The sequence below is a fragment of the Carassius carassius genome, chromosome 32, assembly GCF_963082965.1.
Source record: "Carassius carassius chromosome 32, fCarCar2.1, whole genome shotgun sequence".
NCBI lineage: Eukaryota > Metazoa > Chordata > Actinopteri > Cypriniformes > Cyprinidae > Carassius > Carassius carassius.
Genome location: NC_081786.1, coordinates 19,371,193 through 19,383,478, shown reverse-complemented (window position 1 = coordinate 19,383,478; position 12,286 = coordinate 19,371,193). Strand labels below are relative to the sequence as shown.

Genomic DNA, 12,286 nt, shown 5'->3' with positions numbered 1-12,286 from the left:
TTAATTGTTTCTCTGTAATAGTTCATGACACTTGTATTGCTTATATATTCAAAAAAGTCATTTATCAGAAGCATTTTCGATTTTTTCCTGTCGTTTATAAGCACACGTACCAGACCTTCTAAGATGTGAATTACGAATAACAGTTTTTACAATGTCACATATCGGATTTAGCTGTGGAACTGATCTAAAAATGAATTGATCTTTCATTTTTCACTGCTCTGATTTTCTTTTTATCCACTAAGTGTACATTCCCTGTTAGTGTTACAGGCACTTACGAGTTATTCTTCATAACAATAGCATCATTTTTGCAGTGTAGCTTTACGTCTGTTCTAGAATGAACTGTTAGCCGAACACTGACCTGTAAAGACAGTTGAATTCCTTCAGTTGTTCACTGAACTTTAACACTGTGCATTAGTGACTATTGATCTGCATGTTTCAAAACAAGTCCGGAAATTTCTGCTTCACTTCTGATCAACACTAATCAACCTGTAAAAAGACACCAGACAGCTCCCTGAGGCATGTGTTCTTTTTCTACATGTATGTCTAATTAAGCACTTGAAGAGCTTCTGTAGAGACACAGTAACTTTAGCCGTACAATGTTCCAGTCACACAAGCAGTAGAATGGCAAGAACATTTCTGTTGGTGCTGAATATTCATGTCTTTTTTATTCTGGATTTTCAGTATGCTTTTCGATTTTTTTAATATGAGCTGTGTATGCACTACAGTTGGACGTATTAACGTATTATGTTTATCTCATGAAAAGGTGCAAATAAACTCCCTTCAACCTCATGACTGCATTTATCATTGAATAAAATGCAACATGGAATATTTATATGCATGCTTATAATATTTACAAAATACACGTTATAATTACGTTATTAAATAAGTGTAATTCATTAGTAATTAGTAAGATATTGCAATCATTTTAATATATTTATTTTACGGGTTTTTTTCAACTGCTTTCACACAAAATCTGTACTTGTCACACAATTTCTGAAAGCTGAAACTCTTAACAACAGAAGCATACACCAAATCTGCAAAACTACTGATTCTTTGCCTTTGACTTTGTTTTCAGTTTCATGAAAACACTTTTTTTTGTGCAAAACACAACACACAATTCTCTATGTAACACACAAAAATCTAACAAGAAGTATCTTGATTTCCTTTTTTAAACAGAACCAACCAGTTCACCAGTGCCTCACACTAACTCATCACATCTGCTTTACTTAACAGCAGCCAATCATGGCTTTACAACAATAATAATACCTAAACAAAACATCCACACAACTTCACATGGTTGATGTGTTTCTTTTCTTTCGTACTGTGTAACAATGCATTCACAACCATAAATAATTACAGTAAAAAAAAGAAAAAGTTTGGTTTCAGTCTTTTCAAAAATTTTCAGTATCTCTCTGCCATTTTTTTTTTCAATCTTGTACAGAAATGTAGCCTACACAGGCTCAAAAAAGAAGAGCTTTAGGTTTTTAATAACTGTGTATATGATATATATAAAAAATATAATATTATGGCAAAGGTGTTTGCAACGTAAGACAAATGTTTGCTTTTAAGACGTGTTTGTGATCTATTGAACGCAGTGCTGCATTTTGCAAAATATGTGAGGCATTTTGAATTTAGGGGGGAAAACCGTTGAGATTTCAATAATTTTAAACTTTTTTTTAATATTTCAAATAACATAAAATCTTATTTTATAGGGTATATTATAATAGCTTTTTTATGTTAATGTTTTTTATTGTGCCTCGTCAATTACTGTAACCTCATTTAAAAAACTTTTAAAGCTTATAGATTCGCCTAGAAATGTGTTTATTTTGAGCTTTTCGCCTACTTAATATGTGTAGGATGTGTCAATCCTGTTGTAGTTATACAGAAATAATATTAGTACAGCTACAGTGTTTTCCGTTTATAATTTAAAAACAGAAACAAACGGGACACACACTGACAATAACGTGCTGTTATCCAGGTCTTCACAAAGACATGCGTCTGTATTGAGGGGCGCTGCGCATGCGCACAGAAGGCCAGTCTGTTGCAGGAGCGCGTGGCGCTATTGACCGTAACTAGGCAGCAGCGCATATCTGGCAACCCACAGTACAACTGAGAGCACAGGATTGCATTCTGCCAGTGTAATATCAGCATTGGAAAGGACGCAGTCAGAATATAGTGAGTAGAATATTGCTAAAACATTATAATTCGTATTCTTAATAACGTATGACATTAAATAAGCGCTGTGGCCTCGTTTGTATGTGTATGATGTGTTTATGGCTCGAGCGTGTGTGTTGTTGCTCATATAACGTTACGTCGGCGAGGCCTGCAGAACTGTCACAGTAATGGACTCACATGCTTTACACATCACTGCAGGCTCCAGTCTGCTGTTTTATAGAGCAAAACGCGAAATTTATGCACATTTTGACGTAAAGACCGCAAAAGAGCCACATCAGTGGTAAACAGAGAGCGTTAAAGGGCCTGTGTTACTCTCATCATGTAAGATACTGTAATATAGTTTAAGATGTCGATTGCAGAAAAGGAGAAATAAAAATGAAACGAATGTATATGTTTGTAATAATAACTAATATTATTGACCTGACATAGTAAAACTCGCATAGTTTATCCAACTGAAGGTAAAACAAGCCGGTGACCTGTCAATCTCTGCTTTATTTCTTCAGACCCAGCATGATACCAATATTTTTTGTTATATTATTAGGGAAAATACTATTTGTAGAGTGCCAATAATCGTTTTCAACCAGTTTTTGTCTTTTACTGATTCTTGAGGCGTGAGGAGAAAAAAAAACAATTACAGTAACTTAACGTTACCTGTCATTAGTTTAATATAGCAACATTAACTAATTTTGATCTGAGACTTACTATATTACATTGCATTGTTTTTTATTATTAACCGCTCGTTATATCTAAACAATTATATCATAAAATTCTAAAACCACCTGTTCTCTGTCTATAACTTAATATTATAAGATTAACGATTAATACATTTTAAGATTAAAGTACTGTATGTAACATAAATGTACAGTAGCCTATATTTAAAAGAAACATTATTATTATATGAAGGGGTTAATAAAATGCCTAATTTATAAATGCGTTTTTAAAGTTTTACCTCAACTTTTAGTCACATACACATATATTGTGTCTCTGTAGAAGATGTTAGTGTGTTTTTCAGATGTGATTTCCATCATGCAGTCTGCTGGATGCACCATGTCTCAGAAACACTTGAATCTGGATGCATTATCTTTTTAATGAAGGATTGAAATTTATAGTGTGATTACAATTTTTCTCTGCATTGATAACTGAAGAACAGAACTGAATAACACTTCTGATTAACCAAACAGAAACACATTAAGTCCAGACACAGTGACATATTCAAAGAATGCATGCAATACAATCTTTACCTGCTACCCTGTTGTCAACATGAACCTGTAAATAATATAAACAGTATATATACATATATGTGTATATATGAAATCACAGATGCCGTAAGATTTCAGAGTATTACAATGAAGCGCATTATGTACACAGTGACTTTGTTCTTCATTGCTCTTTGTAGGAGATGGCAGTGAATGTATACTCCACATCGGTAACAATTGAGAACCTGAGCCGACATGACATGTTGGCATGGGTGAATGACTCCCTTCAGCTCACCTACACCAAAATAGAACAATTATGTTCAGGTGGCTCATACTGCCTTATTTTTCAAAGTGTTTCTGTCTTTTATGTCATGAATGGCACTAGCATACTCTTATTTCTGCTCCACTGTAGATTATATAACACTACTGTTAATTTCACAATAAAAAGGCTTTTACTTTGCCTTTGATCATATAGCATATGCTAAGTGTTTGTATCTCTTCCAGTGTAATCAGTCAAATAAAAGCATTTACTTTGCACTCAACACTAGTGAGGTTAACCAATCACATGCATGCACGTTGATCAAAGACGTTTTTCTTTATTGTTCCCCATAATGCAATGAATGAGCTTTATTGACCCATGTTCTCTTTTGCTCTTTATCCTCAGGGGCGGCTTATTGTCAGTTCATGGACATGTTGTTCCCAGGGTGTATTCTTTTAAAGAAAGTGAAATTTCAAGCAAAGCTGGAACATGAGTTTATACATAACTTCAAAGTACTCCAAGCGGCTTTCAAGAGGATGAACGTTGATAAAGTTAGTTGGTCCTTTGGTGTATTTGCTTCTTTGTTCATCTCACAGTTTTTTTTTTTTTACTTTAAATTGGGGCTGAACCAAAACACAACAAAGCAAATGTCACATATACAGTGCAATCAGTAAGATTGAACAAAAAAAGTTACTGTATTTTTGTTTGTAATTTTAAAATATAACATGCTTTGAACAAAAAAAAAAAAAAGCAACCGGTAGGTATGAGAGTTAATGTATAATATGTCATTTATAATTAGGTTTATAACAGTGTTTTTTGAACATTCATTTTTATGGACCATCCATTAATTCCATTTACCATAGTATGAAGCTAATTAATATTAACTATAATAGACACCTCGAATAAAAAAATGAGAAGGAACTTTCATCAATATCAAACATCAGGCCTGGCCTGGGTATCGCTTAACAGATCATTAGTTAAATAGTTAGAAATGTAAATTAGTTATTAAAGTTTGGCTTATATACAGTATGGTTGTAGTATGCATTATACAGTATGTTTGTATATTTTTGTTTATCAAATAATCAGTCAAGATGTCTAATGTTCATTGTTATATATGCATTTGTATTCTGTAAATTTCCTAGGATATGAAAAAGGATTTTAGCATTAAGATTACAACTTAGTGTTTTATTGATCAAAACTCCCCCCCCCCCTTTTGTTATCCAGATAATTCCTGTGGAAAAATTAGTGAAAGGAAAATTCCAGGACAACTTTGAATTCGTCCAGTGGTTTAAAAAATTCTTTGATGCCAATTATGACGGGAAAGATTATGATCCCATTCAAGTTAGACAGGGCCAAGATGTGGCGCCTCCACCAAATCCAGGTGAACACTTTTCCCACAAACCCAAGAGAACTGGTCCCTAAGGTAACCTCGAGACTCTGCCGCCCCTTTGCTGCATTGATTGCTGAGCTTCTCCTGATTGACAGCGTGCTCTGCAAAGCAGCTGGTTGTGCATAGGCCTCAGAATGATTTACTCCATGCCCAAGCTTCCATTAATGAGAAAACAATGAATTCAGCATAAAAACAGCTTTGTGTTGCTCTGTTAGTGCAGTACTAACAAACAGTTTTCCAAGATCAGTTCCGCAGTGTTCTCTCGTGCTCGTGCTTGCTTAGTGCCACTTTGGTCAGTCCTATTCATCCCTCAGTTCCTCCAAATTCTTTATTGGTCATTTTAAAGTTATCGTCATCTGAAATAAGTTACAAAAAAGCATGCCGTTTATTTTAACCCTCTATTGCATGCCTTATAAAAGTAATTTTCAAAGTCAGTTTGGCTTGCATAAAAATGGACATCATACTAAAATCGAAAACAAAAAGAAATTGATGGCAGCGCTACTGTATGTGGTGATAGAAAGAAATAAGTTCATAAAAATCGAACAAAAATAAAACAAACAGGAACTATTACAATATAAATACAGTTTCAGGAACTATTACAATATAAATACAGTTTCATTGTATTTATATTTTTGTATTTAAACACTGTAATGTAAATTCTAAAACAAAATGTTATGTAAAAAATATTGTTAATAAGCAAAAAAGACACAACTGTTCAAAGGTTTGGGGTCAGTATAAATACCTTTATTTTTATACATAATACTTTTATTTATAAATATGAAATGTTTCATATTATAATGATTTCTGAAGGATCATGAGACAGTAATAGCTGCTGAAATTCAGTTTTGCCATAAAAGGAATAATTTACATTTTAAAATATATTCAAATTGAAAACAGCTGTTTTAAAGCCTTAGGTGGTAACTTTTGATCAGTAGTGTAAAAATTATTTATGAACTCTTTTAAAAGGAATTTTATTCACTAATAAATGTAAATTTTTATAGGTGAAAAACACACACACGGGCTTAACCAAAGTTGTGGGGTAACAAGCAGCCCATGCTGTAGCTTGTTAAAGGCTGATCTTACTGAACCTCTTCTGAAGCTCATTGTAGTGAATCATTAGCTCTGTTCAAAAACCTAGTGAGCTGCCACCTTAGATTGCATTTAAAGGAATAGTTCACCCAAACGTGTAAGTTTGCTAAAAACTTACTTGTCCTCAGGCCATTTAAGCTGTAGATAAGTTTGTTTCTTCAACAGAATATTAGCATTACATTAAATTTAGAAATTTAGTATTACATCACTTGCTCATCAATGGATCCTCTGTAGTGAATGGGTGCCGTCGGAATGAGGGTCCAAACAGCAGATCAAAACATCAAAAAATGTATACAATGTATATAACTTCAAACCATTGCTTTCGGCTAGGTCCTCTATCCATAATATAGCTTTCTATATTTTTTTCTATATTTTTTTTCTAAGTTTTTCGTTTTTGGGTGAACTATTTCTTTAAAGCTGTCATAGTAATCTCCATAGTGACCTCAATTTATTGAGGATTGTCAAAAGATTGGGCAGCAAAATTGTCTTATGAAATTCTGGCCAAAAATAGGTATTGTATGTTTATATACTGTATATTTGAAGGCAATTCCAAAATACAATTTAGTAAGCTTCCTAAATAAACAAAAATAAATGTTCACGGACAGAATTGACTGTTATTTGAGCTTCCATTCAGAGTTCTGTTTGTGGGACGTTTCAGATCAGTCACTTGTGAGGGTCATTTTTGGCCCACTATGGTATGGAACAGAGCTTAATGTGTTTAAAGAAGTGGCTAGAAATAACAAAAATCTAAAATTGCATGAATTAGTTTGTACATTTACTGAACAGATCCCATTTATTGTAACTAAATGCAAAACATCTCCAATTTCAGGGCCTCAGAGAATATCGCCAACAGTACCTAAAAACATGCCCACACCCCAGAGGGTGACCACCACCATAAGGAAGAACCCCACACATGCCCGAAATGGGGGAAGTGATGCTGAAATCATGGCGCTTAATCAACAGGTAGAGTCCCCGGGAGGGTAAGGAACACTTACTCTACCTTGGAATACTTTCGATTAGAGATTGTAGAAATTGAGTATAAGAAAGTCATTTGTTCATTTTTATCTTTCTTTTCTCAGATCATTTCTTATCTTCTATCCCACCTATTCAGATAATTGCATTTTATTTGAAATTCTTCTATGTCTGGATATAGAATGTCTTATCATAATAAGCATAAGGTTGTGTTCTGATGAGTAGTAGAATACATTGTGTTCTTTGTCTTTTGCTTTGTTTTTTTGAAGTTGATGGAGCTGAAGTTAACCGTAGATGGTCTGGAGAAGGAGAGAGATTTCTACTTCAGCAAACTTCGAGACATTGAACTGATCTGTCAAGAAAATGAGACTGAAAACAACCCCATTATCAGTGGGATAATTGACATTCTGTATGCTACAGAGGTACTGCCAATGACTTTTCATATCTTTTTTGATAATTATTTGACTGATATAACTGCCAGGTTGATTCATAATTGCGTTATAATTTTTTTTATCCACTGTTGGCCATGTTCAAGTGATCATTGTTCTGTGAATTTTTGCATATGAAATCCAAGTGGGTCATGCAGATTTGCCACGTTAACCAACAGAAAGTTGCTTCTGTGTGAATTGTGCTTCATATGTCGCAACACTACTGACAATAGATAATTGATCCTTTTTTGTCTGTGAAATTCTTTAAATTTGACCACACCACAAGCCGGACATGGAAATACCAGAGTTAAAATTTCCCATTATAGATCTCAATGTGTGCCAGATGGGCCATGACTCAACAAGAGTACATTTTCTAAGAGTTCTAATGCCAGTTAAGTAAAGAAGAAAAAAAAGAAAAAATCCCTGTTTGTTCATTAGTAATCGCCATCTTGAAAGTCAAATTTTGAGCACCATTCAAGTTCTAAGCTGTCTGAATTAAAGCAAATTAAAGCATACTGATAACTCTATATGAATATATGAAAAATGTCAAGCTGAGGCCCCAGAATTTGAATCAATTATTTGAAATGGACATGAAATGACTCTAGTCCTAATGCTATTGTCAGTGCTGAGTAGAGTACTTACAAATTGTAGTCAGTTATCTTATTACAAATTATATGATAAAAACTGTAGATAGTAATATAGTCTAGGTTACTCATTTTAGGTAATGTATTCTGATTACTTTTTTTTTTAAATCTTGTTTTAAACTTACCATTAAACATACCATAGTGATATAAAAAGAAGAAGAAAATATATTCCTTGAAATTGTTCTTTCTTTCTGTCTGTGTTTGTGAATATAGTCAAAGCTGAATGGTACACACTGTAGGTTTTTTAGAAAGAAAATTTTAAAAGAGGAAAAAATAATTGGGGAGAAGCAAATTATGAATAATTTACTACACCTGTGTGAATGATATATAATCGATAAAAAAGGATCTGTAATCGGATTATGAGCATTTTAAAATGCAATATACTATAATTACAAGTACTTAATTTTTGGAATCTGATTACGTAATTTGTATTACATGTAATCAGTTACTTACCAGCACTGGCTATTGATGCTACTGATGTTTTAATTTGAACCACTATGAAATCGTAATTTAAAAATAAGAAAAGTATTCTAATGACACACTGACGCTTTTCAGGAACCATAATGGACAAATACAAAAGTGTCTTATAATCACTGGAATATACAAAATGGTACTTAATTGTATACAGTGCAGTGTTGAATGCAGTATTTAAATACCATGATCACCCTAAAAATGCTAAATTTTTCATACAGGATGGCTTTGCACCACCAGAAGATGATGAAATAGACGAGCAGGCCCACTTGTACCAGGACGAATACTGAGCATCCTCCTCTTCACCATTTCCTTTCCCCACCACTTTGAATGACTCCCCTCTATCGCACGCTGTTAATATCCTCTCAGTTTCCTACAAATGTATGGGCTCACCATATATACTCTATCTCTTTGTCCTCTGACTCTGGTTTATGCACTACATAGGCATCAACAAACACTGGCCGTCCTCACCCCATCTAGACAGTAGCACCAACAACGACACATCCTAGCCGTCGAAGCATGACTGAGAGAATGAACAAAAGAAAAGGTATCATAGATCGTGGGTAGCACAACGCACTGAAAACAAATGTAAATATTGTGATGGGAAAGACATTTTTGAAGAAAAAGAAAATGGAAAAAAATGTTGCTTGGAATGCAGTTATTGCTTGTGTGATTTTCATACACATTTTCTTTGAGGTCTGTCTCCGCTCCATTCAGTATGAAATGATCAGTATCATCTGTGTCTTCAGCTTCAGTCTGCCTCTCTCACTGACTGTACACTTTTAAAGGGATAAATCACACAGAAATGTCTGTTATCAATTTCTTACCCACATGTTGTTCCAAACCTGTATGACTTCATGAAACAAACAAAGAAGGTTGCTCATTTTCACATGACTCCAGAAAATAGGGACTGAAGCTTTCAAGCTTGAAAAAGGACACAAATGAACCATAAAAGTGGTTCATACGAGTCATACACTATATTCCAAGTCTTCTTAAAGCTTCTTAAGAGCTTTGAGTACACCTGTGACCAGGTGATCATTGAGTTGATGAAATTCTAATGAAAACACCAACAAGATCTAGAGATGTCAAGATTTTAAGGTATATAATGGAATAGAGCACACTTGTAAGATTTTTTTATATCTCTGTTGACGATTGAAAGCTTTGGTTTCCATTCATTGTACAACCAAAATATCATACATGTTTGGAACGACATGAAGGTGAGTAAATAATGACAGAATTAAATTTTTTGATGAACTATCCCATTAAAAGACTAAAAACAGCAGACTCTATCAGGAAGAATGCCAGTAATATATTATGAATCTTTTATATCTGCAAAGACACTGATGTCAAGTTTGTCGGTAACATGATGGAAATAAATGCTCAGTTGTAGAGAGGACTTTTATACTTTTGAATGTGGAGGAGCCAGTGACAGGGTAAATAAAAACAAACAAACAAACCAAAAAAAATGACATGAAAAATTGTCAGCGTTGCTTTAAAATGTGTGAGACAACAGTAACTTATGGCACAGGTTGTTTTGCTTATTCCCAGGGAGCATGTGAATGTTATACATTGACAATTGATGAGTGATTGTTTGAAAATCCTATTTTCCTCTTGTGCTTGATTGTGACATTATTTTTACACCTCAAAACAGATACTCACCAAATGGATGGAAATTGGTATTACCGTCAAATTGAACCATTGAGCATGTGGGACAGTACTCATTGATACTGTGTACATTTTATTTTGGTGGCAATCAAACGTGATACTACTGATCAGATGATGTCATGTCGAATTGAACTGACGTTTGCTGCTAGTGTTGCTGCATTTATGTGTTTTGTTTTGTATTTATTTCGCTCAGCTATTGAATGTGCATTCTTAACTGTAAATCATATCAGATTTGTATAAGGTCCTGATCAAATTAAACAGAGATGCTAGATGTCATTGGTTGAATCTACTTCTCTCTGTGGTGAGAACCTGAGTCATCTTGTATTGTCTCAGTATGGCCATAATCGTGTTTGCATAAATTGTTTTGAGTAAATAAACATTTGTGAAAAACGATTTTGTCCATGCATGTCATAAAGCTGCATATTAAAGGGTTAGTAAAATTTAATGTCATACAAAAATTTTCCGAATTTAATTCAAATAATGTGTCATTGACATCAGTGCCAATGTTTCACATTCTAGTTTTGTTCTCTGGTGATTGTGCCAATGGAGTTTACAATCAGTGATTAAAAACTTTAAAATACATATTTTTGTTTGATATTGACAGCTGTTTGGGGGATATATTACATGTTACATATTCTGTTGTATATTTTGTTTTATTTCATTTTTGGTCCTGAAATCCACCCTTCTGCTGGGATCAGAATAATCCAGTTGGTTTTTTTGGATCAAAAGTATCCCAATCTTACTAAAAAGTTTTGAACAACACAATCTTTTTTTTTTAACAACCCATTTTCTAGATTTGATCCAATCTGATGGCTTACTTATGAACAGCTGGCCCCTGGGCATTTCTTCTTGAGATTCACCCAACAATCTTTAATATACGAACATTTTCTTTTATGCCCCAGCAGAAAAAAAACACAAACTTCTGCACATCTGTTGATGCGTGACCGAGAAACTGCTGATAACCAGCAATGATACTGTACTTTGCAAGAGTACAACAGATAATTAGGGCCTGAGCACCGATGGTGTGAGGACCCTATTGTATCTGCTCTGTTTCTTATTATTCTTCCGCTTCTCCAAAATGAATCGCATTTTTGAGGGCTTAAACATGCTCAAAAAGTCATGAAACTTTGCACACGCGTCAAACCTGGTGAAAATCTGATATAGGATTCAGAAGAGGGTGTGGCAAAATGGCTCGACAGCGCCACCTATACTAAAAAAATCAACAGCGTTCCAGCTATGTTTCACGTACATGCACGAAAATTGGCACACACATGTAACACACCAATACCTACAAAAAAAACTAAGAAGCAAGTCAGTTATTTTTAATATTATGAGTAAATTTTGTGCAATTTTTGTAATTTCCATGCGTTGTATTTTAACGAACTCCTCCTAGAGATTTATTCAGATCAAAACCAAATTTGGTAAACCTAATCTAAAGGCCTTTGCGATGTTAAATTGCGAATATCTTGAGTTTTCGTAGAAGGGCGTGTCCGTGGCAGCCTGGCGAATTTTGATGATTCGCCATGAAAAATGAAGTTGCTATAACAATGTCCAATCTGCCCCAAACTTTACATGTTTGATGAGACTCCGAACCTGAACAGATTGACATGCCCATATTCAGTTATAGTCATAGCGCCACCTATTGGCAACAGGAAGTGACATATTTTACACTGCGACGAACTACTCCTAGAAATTTTATGACATCAATGTCTTTTTTGTGGTCAGTCTAATCTAAAGGCCTGTGCAATGTTCAGTTGTGAAGATCTTGAGTTTTCGTTAAAAGGTGTGTCTATGGCGCCATGACGAAGTTTGATGTCTCGCCATGGGAATAAAAGATGTTATAACTCAGGCATAAAATGTCCGATCTTCCCCAAACTTCACGTGTCATAAGAGTCCTTGCCTGAACACATCTGAAGGCCAATATTCCATCGGGTGTGGAAAAATCAAGTTCAGTTTATTTATAAAGCACAAATAAAAACGACCAAAGTGCTGTACAA

General features: G+C 34.3%; 1 protein-coding gene across 1 annotated transcript; it reads left to right on the top strand.

The window, feature by feature from the left end:
* Positions 1 to 2,030: 2,030 nt before the first annotated feature.
* On the top strand, positions 2,031 to 9,597 carry LOC132113268 (microtubule-associated protein RP/EB family member 3-like). The gene is made up of 7 exons (XM_059521082.1): positions 2,031 to 2,175; positions 3,572 to 3,695; positions 4,036 to 4,181; positions 4,855 to 5,011; positions 6,939 to 7,072; positions 7,351 to 7,503; positions 8,846 to 9,597. Exons 2-7 carry the CDS (start codon positions 3,575 to 3,577, stop codon positions 8,912 to 8,914), a joined length of 780 nt encoding a protein of 259 aa, XP_059377065.1. The 5' UTR covers positions 2,031 to 2,175; positions 3,572 to 3,574; the 3' UTR covers positions 8,915 to 9,597.
* Positions 9,598 to 12,286: the final 2,689 nt, after the last annotated feature.